Source organism: Taeniopygia guttata, chromosome 4A (assembly GCF_048771995.1).
Source record: "Taeniopygia guttata chromosome 4A, bTaeGut7.mat, whole genome shotgun sequence".
Taxonomy (NCBI): domain Eukaryota; kingdom Metazoa; phylum Chordata; class Aves; order Passeriformes; family Estrildidae; genus Taeniopygia; species Taeniopygia guttata.
Window position 1 is genome coordinate 11318973 of NC_133029.1, and position 15460 is coordinate 11334432.

Consider the following 15460-nt stretch of genomic DNA (forward strand, 5'->3'; position numbering starts at 1 on the left):
TTGCACACTGTATGTAAAGGAATATTGAGCTAAATCTAAAAAGAAAGGTTTAGTTGAATATGTTAGTTTGTTGATATTTCTAACAATTTTGATGTTTTTCCCCTTGTTCTAATGATGACCTTGGTGAATTCTGACCCCCTACTCCCAGGTCCCTCAGGTTAGACCCATAACTCCAAAATAATAACTTTGCATGGAAATGAATGTATTACTTTTGTAGTGTCTAAATGTAGATATGCAGAGTCATGTTTCAGACATACCTTTTAATTTGTGGTGGGAAAAAATGCTCAGAGCTGGCTTTCAGCCATCTCTTCCATGTTGTTGTGGGACTGACATTGGAAGGACACAGTTGCCCTGCCCATGGTGAAGACCATGTGAGTCTAGATTTGCACGGCTTTTATAAACTGTCCCCAGCTGTGAAACTTGTTTTTAGCATTTTTTTTTTCCCTCGGTGCAGTTGGAAACAACATATTCTGATTTTTCAGCTTTTTTTAAAAAAGCACATTGCAGTGTCCTCCCATGACTTGCTGCATAATTGTGTGTTGCAGCTTGGGCAAGTGACAGTAGTCATTTTTGTAGCACCTGCTACTGTTGATTTTGGACACTCTGAAGTGACTTAAATAAATTAGATGCTTCTTTTATACCAACAGTATTGGTAGGAAAATATATATAGACTAACAGTCATGTTTTAGATTCCCAATTTAGAGCCTTTTAAGTTTTCGGTGCAGAGAAATCCTTATTTCCATTGTTTCACTTCACTAGCCCATTTAGAGGAAATGAGGAAAGTTCTTCCTTGCACAAGTATTTATTGAAAATAAAGCTCACAGCCATGTCCTCCCTGGCACTAGGGCAGTGGGACAGAATTGGTGAGACATTTATTGTAACCTTAGTGTATCAGCATGGAACACAAACTGGCACTTGGGAAGATTTTAACATCTGTGTCTGGACTGAAAATGACTTGGTATATCTATTTAATAAAAATGATGTCTTTAGGTTTTGCTATGATGACTTTCAGGCAGCAAAGAACTGTCATGGAAATTTAATAAAGGAATACATTTTTGTTTTCAGCCTGCTGTCCTAAGCACCACGAGGTAGCAAATTTGGTAGCCCCTGATGTTTGAATCCTATCTTTATACAGCCATGTCAAAAAAAGAGAATGTGGCTTTACCTTTTAATTTGACTGGTCACCCAAACAGTAACCACACTTTCAAAGAGAGCTGCCATCATGGGGTGCTGAGAAGAACTAAGCAATTGCATCAAGTTTTGTTCCACCCTGTGACTGTGATCAGCCAGAATTTAGTGATGAACATGTGTAGGACTGATTTATAAATCATAGCAAAACTTACCTATCAGTAAAATATTGTTTATAAGTACTTAACAGTAACAATGAAATGTCCATGTCTTTATTTTTAACAACTGTATTACAGTTAGTATTTAAAATAATTTACTGAATATGTAAGAAATAGTGCTGTGAGGTAAACCTGATGTGTATTTGTTGTAGTTTTTAGCTGCAAATTGCATGATGATATGTTGATATATTTAAATCATTTCACTGACATGAAATATGCAAGTGGCACAGGAGCTAAAATATATATTAACTTAGGAGCATTGTAGGGATAACCAGCTTATCTTTTGAGAGAGGGCATTTAAATCATTTTTCTAAGGATGTTATCACATGCCATTCTTCATATAATCTTGAGCAGGTAAATTAGCATCTTGAAATATTTTTATCACGACAAAACAACGCCAACAGTAAAGACAAATTCAAAATTTGCAAGTTCTGCTGTATTTTTGCTTACAGCATTTGCAGCCCTGTTGATCCATGTCAATCTTGCTTACAGTTTCAAAGAGGGCCTAAGCCTACTTTTCAGCCCTGGAATTGTATTCACATATAGTTGAGGCTCATACCTGATTAGTGGTGATAAGTCCTTCTGTTAGTCACACTTCCCCCCTGCCCAAAGCAGAACTTTGCACAGGAGTAAGTTGTATTGCATAATTTACCTATTTGCCTGTGAGGCTGAGTATTGTCAGTGAAATGGTTACATAGTCCAAACCTGTTGTGAGCAGGACTAACCATTTATAGGCCTTAGCTGTAATGTTAAAGCAATAAAACGTTCTCTAGTGAAGCTTTAAGTTTGCTGTTAAATGAAGTGTCAAATTAGTTTCAGTAGAGCCTAGTCACCTGAATAACTAGTATCTGAAAATACCTCTGTTTGTGTATTCATGTGTGGTTTTATGCATGCATGTGGATTATACTGTAAATACAAAATATGCTGGTGAAATGGGTTGTTGTGTAGTGTATATGCTGTCATCTGTACTATTTCTAACTAGTAATCTTGTTTTGTACTGTGTGATGTCTGACCCTTCTAACATCGATCATTGGGCTTTGGTGAACTCTGATCCTTCCAGGGCCTCCAGGTTAGACTCTTAACTCGGGCAATTTGTTTTACTGCATTGCACTTGATGTAAGAGAAACAGATGTTTTCCTGTAATTCTGTGATTGTCTTTTTAAGGGCTGTGGTTACTCTGCAGACCATATGTGTTTGACTAGCATGCCCCAGATGGTAACCTGGTATTATTTTGCATGTGTACAGTACTAGACCAGTATGAAGGAGAAAAATGAACACAAAAAATTCTTGCATGATGGGATGTTTTCTGTAGCTGAAACTGCTACAGGATATGTGTGAAATCTGGTACAAAACTGCTGTCGATTTAATAAGGGAAGGAACTCTATAATCAAATTTGCATGCAGAAACACAAATCATCAAATTTATCTATTGGGTATAGACTATGAGGATGTCAAAGGAGATTCAAAGTTGCAGGAGGACTGAAAATCCAGCACACTGATAAATGTTAGATTCATATACAGGAGAGAATGTAGCACTGTCCTGCAAAAAAATCCTTTTGTTAATCCAATTATGAGCTCTAACTTGTAAAATGTTATTAGCTGTTGCTGCACTTGTTTATGGTTTATTTTGCCACAAATTAATACTGGTTACCTTTCTTTTAGATGGTGGGACAAATGTGGAGGTCTCATCTTTGAGTTCTCCAGATATCAGAGTTTCTTTTATACCCACTGCTTTGTTTTGGATTAATCAGGCTGTAGCAAAGGCAAAATATTTAAAGACCAGCCCAGTTTCTCTATTAGATTTACACAGTGTAAGTCTACTGAAGATTCAAAAAGCCAGTTGCAGGAAGAGTCATTCAACATAAGGAAGTTTCTGCAACTCAGGTTATGTAGGCAACACAGAATGACAAGCTTCCTGCTGCCCAGCAGTCAGGAGACAGCACACGTGTGCTCTTTAATAGGTGTGTCTAATTCGAACAAGAAAGCAGCACTACAGTGTTTACCCTGTACTGTGTTAGTGTCGAGACTAGCTTACAAAAGGAATTCAGGCTGTTAAGAAGCACTTAAGACACAGTGAATGTAATGCAGGTCAGCAGAGGGGATATTTGTACATCTAATTTTGGGTTTCTTGGCTCCTAGTAAAGGCACTGGTCTGGTCACCAGTAAGCTGCTAATGCAGGTGAGCTGTACTGCCTTCTGGAAAGACCTGCTTCATCAGCTAGATAAGGGGCCTTGGTTCCTGATTTGGGTAGTGCAAATAATTCCTCTTTATTTGTTTTCCTTTTAGTTTACCCTGAATTTAGCACTGAAATAGAGCTAGGAAGTTAACCCAAAATATCTTTTTCTTTTTTTTTTTTTTTTTCTTAACACTGAAGGCACAAACTTGGGCAGAATATATGATATATACTGATGTGTGCATATTTGTTCTGCAATGTTAAGGTCCACCAGGCCCAGAAGGTCCACGAGGGCCACCAGGCAGTGGAGGACTGAAAGGGGAAAAAGGGAACCCAGGTCCACCTGGTCCACCTGGCCTGACTGGTCCAAAGGGAGATCAAGGACCACCTGGACGCCAGGTAGGACAAGAAATGGAGTTTTCACCTAGTTAATTTTTAAATCCAATAATAATAGAATATATTTGGGTGGAACATGCGGTTTAACGTAATAAAAGCCAAACTGTCTTGTAGCAAGGAAGAGGATATTTTCCTCAGCTATCCCATAGGCAGGATGTCCCTGCCATGTTCCCGGGGGAGCTGTTGATGCAGCCTCGTGTTCCCACTCCCACTGACAGCCCCCCATGGCCTCAGCCCTCCACAGCCCCCAGTGTGCTTTGCTGTCCCCAGTCACCTGTTCCATTCTGGTTCTCTGGATCTGCTGAGATGAGGGAATAACATGAGGCTCTTCTCTGCAGGGGGATCCTGGTCGTCCAGGTCTGAATGGAATGAAGGGTGACCCTGGGGTTCCAGGCGTTCCAGGATTCCCAGGTATTTCACTGGGTATTCTCAGGTATTTAACCAGCATTTTGAGCAAAACCTCCAGACACAGTAACAGCCTGTTTAGGTCATTCCTGCAGCAGACTTTGTAGAACAGCATGTTCATTCACTGGATAACTGTGTGAATTTGATGTTTCAGGTATGAAGGGTCCCACTGGACCTGCGGGACCCGCTGGCCTCACAGGCAGCCAGGGACTGCCGGGCCCACCAGGTAGGAGTCCTGGATAGTGGCACTGTCACTTTGCTCCGTGTCAGTAGAATTTGTTACATAGATGAGTTGGTCTCAGCCAGCAGTCAAAGTGAAGTGAGCAAGATCTTCAACATAATTCCAACCTGTCCTTTTTAGCCCCTACAAGTAATTCTAATATGTTTTATACTCTGTATCCAGTCTATATGGATTAACTCCTCTGAGAGGGTCCTTAGAGGGGGTCACCAAGAGTACTTTTTTGTCCTATACATACACTTTTCTTTCTTGCAATGTTGGAGCTCTTGGCTTCTGATTGTGAAATAAAGAAAGTGCTTCTAATGCTGTCTTCCACCTTGGTTTATCTAATACCCATCTTCCTTCTCTCAGGTCCACCAGGTTTACCAGGTACCATTGGACGAAGCATTGTTGTCAAAGGTGATCCTGGTTCCCCAGGTCCTCCAGGACAGCCTGGGTCCAAAGGGCCACCTGGATTGCCAGGGCCACAGGGATTGCCAGGTACGATCCAAGGTGGCTACAGAGGACGTGACCAGAAATTACCTGAGTGCAGGTGGCAGTGCCAGTGACATGGCTCAGGCTGCAGAGATGAGTTACTGACCTCAGCAAGGGGCAAGAGAGAAATGCAGGTTAATAGATAACAGATAAACACAGGATTCCACCATACACGTCTGGTTTAATGGACACTTTTTCTCTTATGTATCAGAAAGAAGCAACAGATGAGTCACTGACAACTTGAAGATTTCTGTAGTGAGATTTCAAGAGCTTTTATTTCAGCTGTGCTTTGTGTGTTCTAGGTCCAATTGGTCTTCCTGGTGACCCAGGGAGAGATGGACTTCCTGGTTTTGATGGTCCAGCAGGACGAAAAGGAGAGAGAGGTCTCCCAGGCCAGCCAGGTAGGGTGTTTATGCTATGAGGACTCACTGGAAAAAGACTCCCATTTCTGAATGGAGGTCAATACTGGGAAATAAGATCTTTGCTTCATGGAAATAATGGTAAAATCATAATTTTAGGATTTCCTTAATGCAGAAATATTACAAGCACCGGAACATACTTTGATTTGGAATATTCTCTGCACCAACACACTGCTGGTCATTGCTGAGTAACATTGTCAAGTGCTTTACCTCAAGCTTAATGGCATCCCCTTTGCAGCATAGATAATGCAGAGAAGATAATGAAGATTGTAAGAAACTGAAGAGAGAGATTAGTAAAATAATGCTTATTTTCCATGGAAATTATGAATGGGGACAAAGAGACTTCATAAAAGAGTTTCACCAAACTCAGAGATTGGACTATCATTTAGGTATTGCCTAGAACTACTGAACTAAGGACAATTTTCTAGAAGTGACAGACATTAAGTAGCTCTGTATTGCATCCTATGAGAAAAATTAATTAGAATTAAAACAGTTAAAAAGTATACAAAAATCCATAACACCTCCTCTTCCTTTTTCTCTGAGCAGCTCTATGAAATCTGTTTGCATTATTTTAGTAAAAAAATGTAAATAATGACTGCAGAATAACACAGTCTAAATATTTGTAGTTATATTTCCTGATATTGCTGTTCAAGAACAGCCTTTTCTAATACATTTCTCAGTAATTTGACTCATTTTTGTTCACATTCAAGGCTGTTCTAGCTTATTTCCACTTTTAATAACGTATTCCAAAACTGGCAGCAGCTTTTTATTTTGATGGGCTTTGGCTCAGGTGTTACCACAGCATGGCTTGGAGTGAGACTTGCCCCTGTTTCTGGCTCTACCATTTATTTTGTGATCTTGAGCAAGGTATTTCAACATCATCTTAAGCTGCACACACAGGTATATTTTGGAAGTGGGAAGCTGACTGAAGTCATTCCGGTGGCTGCCATGTCCTCTGCATTATCATAGTGCCTGACAGCCCTGAGAATATTTAACTTCACAATACCCCTACAACACAGAGAAGTTCCATTGTTACAACCACCTATGACAATCTCCCTGATTCAACCAAGCTTAAATGAAAAAAAAAAAAAAAATCCAGGAAAACAGTGTTAACAACTACCAGGTGCCCTAACACACAAGCACTTAATCAGGAGACCAACAACCTTCCAGAGCTATGCTGGTCATAAAAGAGCAAGCAATGGTGTCAATCAACACTGTGCTGTATTTCTCTCATGTGAACAGGTTCACGAGGAATACAAGGACCACCTGGTCCTGATGGCTTACAAGGCCCACCTGGTCCTCCTGGAACAGCTTCTGTTGCTCACGGATTCCTTATAACTCGGCACAGCCAGACCAGCGACACACCACTGTGTCCTCAGGGAACATCAAGAATATATGATGGATTCTCTCTTCTATATGTGCAAGGAAATGAGAGAGCACACGGCCAGGATTTGGGTGAGATATTCTGTATGCTCTCTCTTTAAGAGGAAACGTGTTGTAGCTGCTTCTTTGAATGCTCAGGTTCTCTGAAGACATAGCAGTCTTGGAGATTTCTAGATGAGAATGGGGATTGCATATTGAGATCTACTATCTCCAAAGGATGCAGATTGTAATTCAGAATGAAGGAATGTAAACCAAAATGGAGAAGTGAAGTTTTTCCCCCATGTGACAATCTGATAGCACTTGCTGTGCACTCACAGGAGGGAAAGGAAGGATCCACAAGTACTGTTCTGAAAGAATTGCTATCAAAAGCAATGAAGTGAAAACTTTGCTGTCTTACGTGTTTTACTCTGTAGGTACTGCTGGGAGCTGTCTTAGACGTTTCAGCACAATGCCCTTCATGTTCTGCAACATCAACAATGTTTGTAACTTCGCATCAAGGAATGACTATTCCTACTGGCTGTCAACCCCCGAGTCAATGCCGATGAGCATGGAGCCACTGACTGGGCAAAGCATTCAGCCATTCATTAGCCGGTGAGGCAAAGCAGGCCAGCAGGTCTGTTTTAGTATCTGGAGAATCAGTACATCTTAGCCATGTGTTTCCAACATGCAGCTTGGGAATTAAGAGATGAATCTGTCATGTTTTGTTCTGGGAGAGACTAGAAAAATAATTTGTTTTAAAGTATTCATTGTCTGCAGAGGTTCATCTCTCTGCAGCAGTGATAAGAGGCTGTACAGCTTTTCTCAAACAAGCAAGCTTTGTAGTCAGCAGTGTGAGATCACTGTGGACAGGAAAGAACATAGAAGCAATTGGTTTTAGGATTAAGGCACTCACTTGGGGACTTTGAGCTTCCAGTTTCTGTTTCAGGAACTGCTTCAGTATTTTACCCAATGTAGTGAAAATACAGACAGATCTGAGCTCCAAAATACTCTTACTGCAGTCACAAAATATGTGAGAAATAGAAGTCTAGATTAATAGGTGAGCTTCTTGCAGGTGAGTTTTGTTCCCTTCAGTGTAAAAATTCTTAATAAAACATACTCCTATTATATTGTAACATCACATGTTTCTCTGGTATTCCCCTGTGTCCAGATGTGTTGTGTGTGAAGCTCCTGCTATGGTGATAGCTGTCCACAGCCAGACCATTCAGATCCCCTCATGTCCTCCAGGCTGGGACTCCCTCTGGATTGGTTACTCTTTCATGATGGTAAGAACTGCCTCCTACTCCAGAAGCAGCTACTGCCTGCCCACCTGTGTCCTCAGCTGCTTTAGGACACTGATAAGAACTGCAAGGGTTGTCATTTTACCTTCAGCCACTAACCAAGGCAGCCAGGACTGACAGTACCCAGATCCCAGCATCACTGATGTTTATGGAGGTGCCTGACACCACATTATCTCTGCCAAGAATGAACAGTGATTTTCAGTAGCTGACTGCTGTGCTATTCAGTTTTTAACACCCAAGGTCCTTGTCTGTGTTCTCTTTCCTCCCCTAGCACACGAGTGCTGGAGCAGAGGGCTCTGGCCAGGCCTTGGCATCACCTGGATCCTGTTTGGAGGAATTCCGCTCAGCGCCGTTCATCGAATGCCACGGCCGGGGCACCTGTAATTATTATGCCAATTCCTACAGCTTCTGGCTGGCAACTGTAGAGGTGGCGGAAATGTTCAGGTAAGAAAACCTGTTTCTTGTCTATTGCTTTATTCCAGAATGAATGCTTTTGAAACTACATTTATTCCAAAGATCAAAAGATATTTGTTTATAGGGATATAGGGAAATAATTTAGCTTGTTTTCCCCCCCTCACAACCAGTTTTTCAAGTGTTTCTTTGGTAAGCCTTTAATATTATGTAAAAACTTGCTAGGGCACATTCTGTTTTGCAAGGAGCCAGATTCTTTTTGTGTCAACTCTCATTCACATTTTGTTGTAGCACCTCCTCTGAAAGTAGTCCTACTGTGTTTACTATATTTGGAGACCAAAAGAACTTTGATTTTTCTTGCCAAACCTTTCAATAAGCTCAAATATTTGGAAAGGTGGTTCACAGATACACAAGGGATGGAAGTGAAGGGCAAGATCAACTCTACTTAAACCTTTTAAGGCAAAGGTTCATATGATTTGTTTTTAAAAATCTTATATGAAGAAGGTTTCCTACCCTCCATGGCCAGCCTTTTATTCCACACTCTGCAGAAGGAAACAGGATGGCATTTTGGCTGCAAGGAAGCCAGAGTGGCCATTATGTCCTCAGCTTCTCTGCAGTCAGCATTTCAGCTGGAGTCTCTCAGCGCCTCCAACATTTTCCCCTTTCAAGTTGAGTAGCAAATCATTTCTTCACTGAAGAACCATCTCCTTTCATAAAATAAATAGCTACTGCCCTGTTTGTATGCTGATAAAACACTCTTAATATTTCCTGATACCTAATTGAAAAGTCTAGCTTTGTGGCACAGGGCTGGCACTATGCTCTGAGCAGTGGTGGCCCCATGTTGGTTTTGTAACACCTACAATCAGGGTGCTTGACATAATTCATCACTCTTTTCTGGGTAGTTGATTATTGGTAATTTCCCAGTGAAAACTTCCTGTTAGTGGCTGCCATGCACCCTTGAGATTTCCCTCTCTACTGTTTTCTCCCTCCCATTAAAACAACTTCCTTCATTCTATTTTTTTAAAGAAACTTTTAAGTATTTGACTTGTGTACACACATATTATGCTAATTGTATTAATCTCCTGTCTTGTTACCCTTTCAAAATGAAAATAAATTATTTGGTAAAGCTACCACTTAAATACAGCTCTGACTGTAGCAGTACTTTTGATGTGTTGTTAAAATACCCTTCAACTAAAGGCCAGAAACAGACCCCAGATAGAGTTTTAAAATGTTCACAATTCACCTTCCCCTTGGGTTGTGTTTGTGCTCCATCATCTGCCAGACTGAAACAGGTTCTTAGCATACCTTGGGGACACTGACACAACTGAGCATCTGTCACCTGGTGCTGGCAACAGACAGAGAATGATCCCTTTTAGAAAAACTCAAATTCAGGACTCATTCCCTGCTCACATCCTTAAGTTTTATATGAAACAGTGAATTCAGTACAAGTTGAAAGGAACTGTAAACAAAGAAAAACCTAATGCAACCTTTCCTTTGTGTCTGTCAACTAGCAAACCTCAGTCTGAGACACTGAAAGCTGGAGACTTGAGGACGCGGATTAGTCGTTGTCAAGTTTGCATGAAGAAGACGTAACATCTTGGAGAATGTTTTATAAAACAGTTGAAAATTCCTAAGATGCACTGTCTTCCAGCTGCAACAATGGTGCTACTGTGCAGAAAGAAAAGAAAAAACAAATCCAAACTGTTTTAAACATGCAAATTCAAGTGTACCTCACTCATGTGCCAAACTAAGGGTTGTTCAGTACGTATTTGACAGCAGGACTAAGATGAAAGAATCGACCTCTTGGAAAACAGAAAAGAACACTTGAGGTTCACAAAGGATCAGAAGATGAATTTTTTCATTTCTCTCCCTGTACCAAATGGCACCTTTTTGATCAACCAAGAGAATAGAGAAGAACATGACGCACTGAGTATGTTTAAAATAACAAGACTGCAGTTTTGAAAAACATTTTTCATGGTGCTACTAACCCTACTGTATTTTTAATATGAAATTTTAAGCTTATTTCTCTTTGTAAGTAATGAAATGTGTATATTGTGTAAACACCTTTTTAATCTAAACTTTCAGTCATCTAGAAACAAACCAGACTGATATAAAAATCCTTATGTCTAAAATTAAAAGATAAGACAGTATTTTATTATGAAACTTGTGGTACAGAGAGAATTTACCCCTCTTATGCCAATTTATTCATTTAATTTTTCATTTCCTTCCTCAGTTGCCAACCTGATGTATTTGGGGAATGCACAATTATTCTGAAGAAATTTTGATCAGGGTTTTAAATGTTGTACACCGTACTAGCAGTGGTTTTATTTGTGCTTAGAAAACCCAATCCACTTGAAAAGGGTTTTTTTTATCTTGTGAAATATGTGAAATTATTAGCCATATTCTATATCCTTCTTTTAAGAATACAAGTCACATTCACATTTTAGTAATTACTTTGGTTTAACCAAACCTGTCCTTTGGGAATATCCAGTTACCAAAGCATTTAGGATGATGCTCGCACGAAACTTCAACTCTGAAGTGGTGTCATGTGTTTTATCCAAAATAGTATGCACGCTAAGAAACCTTCTGAATAAAATAAAGCATAAGCTGGTGGAAACCTTCCTATTTACAAATGAATCTCTTAATCTTATGTGAATTTATACACATCCACAATGTATTCACAGTATACAGCAACTCCTGTGTATGTATAGTTCACATAAGGCTTTGAAAGATGGTGCATGCAGTCTTTCTGATGTCAGTTTGTAAGAATCCTCCTATGTATGTCTAAAGAGTGTCACTACTTGTGCAATAGCTGAAAAGTGATCACTTTTGTATGCATGACTGTTCAGCTTCCATGGTCAGAGCGTTTCATTTACCCTCATGTATAAACAGCTCCCTGACAATGCAGGACTCTGTCAAGTGAAAATACTTTCATATTTGCATTGTATATTGCCACCTCGACTATCAATACAACCTAACTTGTGAATTAATGTACTGCTCTATACAGGTGATGTGTATTTGTTTATTGAATACTGTTAAGTAATTTATCTGCTAATGGCTGTTCTTACCTTCCAGTTATCCCTGTAAACACGGAGCATCTGACATCTCCTTGTTTTACACATTTGACAAATGACATAGGACTGGTGACTAAGCAGGTGGCAGTGATATACAATGAGATTGGTGCTGATTTCTAAAGCTTTCAACTAAGTATGAAACTGAAGTTCTTTAGTTTAAAGTGCAAAATAATAATAGCTTTGTCTTTTTTCCATTAGCTGCAGTTATATCTGTTGGTAGAGAGTGGGAATTCAGCAATGTGTATCTTTCAGCTCAGTTTAGTTTGGTTTGCTGGTGCATGTAGTAATAAACTGAACCTGCTGCTACCTCCAAGTCAGGAACTTTTTACCAAAGCTGAAATAAAATAGTAAGTCTCTTCAAGTAAACACAAGCTCTTATCTTGCTGCTGGTTCCGCAGAAGTCTAAAATGGACATAGATGACAATTCCTAGCCCTAAAACAGCAGAAAAATGGATGCTAAGGCCAAGGAGCTCTCAAAGGAAAGGGCTCTCCCAGCCTTCCCTACCAGCACCCCATCTTGTGTTTACTGACACAAAGTGTTCAGATGTGGGGACATGGAATAGAGCGGACCATGTTTAGTAAACCAGTGCATAACTGGTGCTTCTTTGTGAGATGTGGGCTTCTCTTGCAGCAGGTAAAACCAAGACAGGAGATCATCTTCCAGGCTAAGGCACAGAGCACCCAGACCTGCTTGTCTTCGGGCAGCTTCAGGGCCCAAAGCTGTGAGGTGACCACAGAAAAGTAAAGTATGTAAAGCAGCTGTGCTTGTGACAGCTCTGTTCTCTGTTGTGTCCTTGCAGGTCTGGCCCTGACCTGGACAGGAGTCCTGAAACTTAATGAGCTTCAGGCACAGAATTCCAAAGGGGTGACTTTTTACTAAGAGAAAAGTGGTCTAGACATGAAGGAATATAATTTGAGATCTGCAGCAGAGATTCAAAAGATGTTGGGTTAATTCTCACCCCACCTCCTGTGCCTTAGAGCAGGTAAATCACTTGACCTGTGTTGGATTGGAGTTACTGTTCTATAAAAGAAAACATGGTTATTATTCTCTTCTGCTTCTTGATGCTTAGACTGTAAGCTCCTTGGGGCAGAGACATTGAGGGGGCTCAAATGTTGGTTGGGGCCTCTAGGTGCTATCCATCACTATATAAACATTAAACTACAGGTAAAAGTTTGTGTTTGCAGCTTTATTATTAAAAAAGGAAAACACTGCTTTGGCCATTGGATCCTTAAAATAGTTTCAACACCACCTAAACACGGTGCAGCTCGGGACACCACTTCAGCTCTGGTTAAGGCTCTTTTCCTGATGTCTGGTATGATTTTGCACGTTTTTATTCTCATAACCAATCATATAGACTTGGGCTATTTTAGTTAATCTCAGCAGGCCCCTGGCAGGTCTGAGCTGTTGGGGACATGCTGCAGCCACTCGAGGGCACCGTGTGGCTTTGGCAGGAGCTGTGACAGCAGCACTGCCAGCTCTGGCCCTGCCTGGAGGAGGGAGGACTGCAGGAAAGCTCAGCAGGAGGGGGGTCCTCACCCTTCCTTGCCCACTACATAGGCCCAGTTCTTGTGAGCTGCTGCATGTGGGGCACTGTAAATTGCAACCAGAATGATGAGTGAAAAAATGCAATTTTTTTAAAGGAATACTAGTTTTAATCCTAAAACCAGGATTTAGCAATCTTGTGCCTAGGCTGGATTTATACTGTTCTAGTGTTAAAAAAATAAATATTCTGCTTAAGGCAGACTTTTCAGTCCCTCTAGAAAACCTATTACAAAGAGGAAAAAGCTTCCCTCAACATCATATTCTTTCTAGAGTGGGATTTAAATTTAAACTTCTTAAACACTTTTGCAGTCTGAGGACAAACTCAACCAAAAGTGGCACATGGGCCAGTGCAGCAGGACTTCTGTATCCTGAACTAGATGTCACACACAAGTACTGTGCTGCAGAAGCTCTGAAATCTGCAGCATTTTGTCCTCTGCTGTGCAAGTGACCATTTCCAACAGAGTGCAGGAAGGATCTGTTTTAAAAAGTAGTTTTAAACTTGACTATTTTCTATATACTTTGATACTCAGCTGCAGTACTTCTGTAGTCAGCTTGGTGCCTGAACTGTGCTGCTGTGCCATCCTTGGGCCACACCTGAGGGAAGGCTGTTGGGCCAGATTCAGGACTGTGCTGCTGGGAGCAGCATTACGTGTTTTCAACAGATCCTTCCCAGAACGCTTCAGATAACCCAGCACTGCTGGACACACAATGCTGCTGCTGCCATGGCTACTTCCACTAGAAGCACAAGATGAAAACTGCATAAGAGACTGGAATAATTTAGTCTTTCCAGGTTAATCCAGTGAAAAAAAGCAGGACACTTGCTAATGGGACACAGAGGCAGTGGTGATTAGCTCAGGGGAGCAGTGAGTGTTCTACATATAAAATGTAGGGTAAGTATCTAGAACTCCCAAGCTTTGGAAAGAAAGATTATTAACTCTACCCCTTTGCAGCAGACAGGTGAGCACTGCCTGAGGACAGCCCCAGCCCAGGTGACAATAGCTGGTCAGTACCAGACACCTGTTGTCCCTACAAAGGGCTCTCTGCCCGGCTGTAGCACGGGATGGGGGCTGAGGCTGCTCTGCCAACAGCAGCTTCCATGCCTGCTCAGCTGTTGCCTCACACTAAGCTTTAAAAAGTTGTAAATTAATCCAGAAGGAAACCAAAGTAACCAAAGCTTGGTGTGTTTCTTTAGCAAAAGGGGATGAGGGGGAGAAGTTTCTATCTTCCAGACATGCACAGCAAGCTCAGAGCTCTTGCTCTCCCCAAGACATGCTGCTCCACAGCTCTGCATGGACAAAGGAGGGGAGAAACTTATATATATATATACATATATATATATATTTGGGGAAACACTATTGTTATAGCCAAAAGAGGATGCAGGGATTAAAAAAAAAAAAAAAAAAGTAATACAGAGTATATTGATACATGGTACCTCTAACAAGGTCCTTCTTCCAGTGCTGTGAATCACTGACTCCCCAGCATTTGGTTATTTCCAGTACCACAGAGCTCAGGGAGATGCACAGGCCATGAGAATTGGGCAATGCATTTCCACAGATTTTTAAGATGTAGTCTAGTGACTGTCTTTGGATTATGTCAGAAAGTCCATCTTTCCTTTTGGCTTTAGCAGAGAGTTTTCACTATCCTTCAGGCACCCAACGGGGCTTGAAAAATCAGTGTAAAATTGTGTCCCTCCACATAAAAAAACACCATAACCCTCCAGTAGTTGGCCCATTTCAAATCCAGTCAAAGGTAGTTGCAGCACTTCCTGTTACACTGTCACATCAGCCTGGACAGAGTTTGGATAATTGTCACTGTTTGTTTGCACTGCTGGTAGGGATCTTTCTGCCATGGTTGAGCAGCCCCATTCTCTTTTCCCTCTCATTACATGCTCCACACTATGAAAGGGGCCCTAAGAAAAGGTTGGTTTATTTGAGGAAAACCCTATTCTTACAGCAAAGCTGACCTTTCCAGGGAGTTGTTTCAATGTACTATTCTGAGTAACAGGGTAAGAATTAATTTGGGTAATTTTAAAGAAAGGTTTCATCATATTTCACAGTAATCACCCACATTTATGGATCATATTTGTTTCCATCTATAGATAAGAGCCTCTTTCTATAAAAAATTATTTGCCATATACTTCAAGTCAGTAAGGAAGCTGAAAAGGTGCTACCTTTTGTTGGTATTTTCTGATTTCAGTTGTTTTTACAGGTGGGTGGATTACTTGAAATGATGAGATGATCTATTTTTGTTTGGGTTTCAAATACTGAGACCTATTTATTGTATCTTTAAAACCAAAATGTCACTGGAAAAGATACAACACC

General features: G+C 40.8%; 1 protein-coding gene across 1 annotated transcript in view; it reads left to right on the forward strand.

Moving 5' to 3' along the window:
- Positions 1-12808, forward strand: part of COL4A5 (collagen type IV alpha 5 chain) — a 75372-nt gene extending 62564 nt beyond the window's left edge. Inside the window, exons 42-51 of the mRNA XM_030272302.4 lie at positions 3785-3918; positions 4254-4326; positions 4475-4546; positions 4910-5038; positions 5335-5433; positions 6694-6906; positions 7248-7425; positions 7982-8096; positions 8383-8555; positions 10034-12808. Of these exons, the coding sequence (XP_030128162.4) occupies positions 3785-3918; positions 4254-4326; positions 4475-4546; positions 4910-5038; positions 5335-5433; positions 6694-6906; positions 7248-7425; positions 7982-8096; positions 8383-8555; positions 10034-10115 (1268 nt within the window). The 3' untranslated portion in view covers positions 10116-12808. The remainder of the gene's footprint in view (positions 1-3784; positions 3919-4253; positions 4327-4474; positions 4547-4909; positions 5039-5334; positions 5434-6693; positions 6907-7247; positions 7426-7981; positions 8097-8382; positions 8556-10033) is intronic.
- Positions 12809-15460: the final 2652 nt, after the last annotated feature.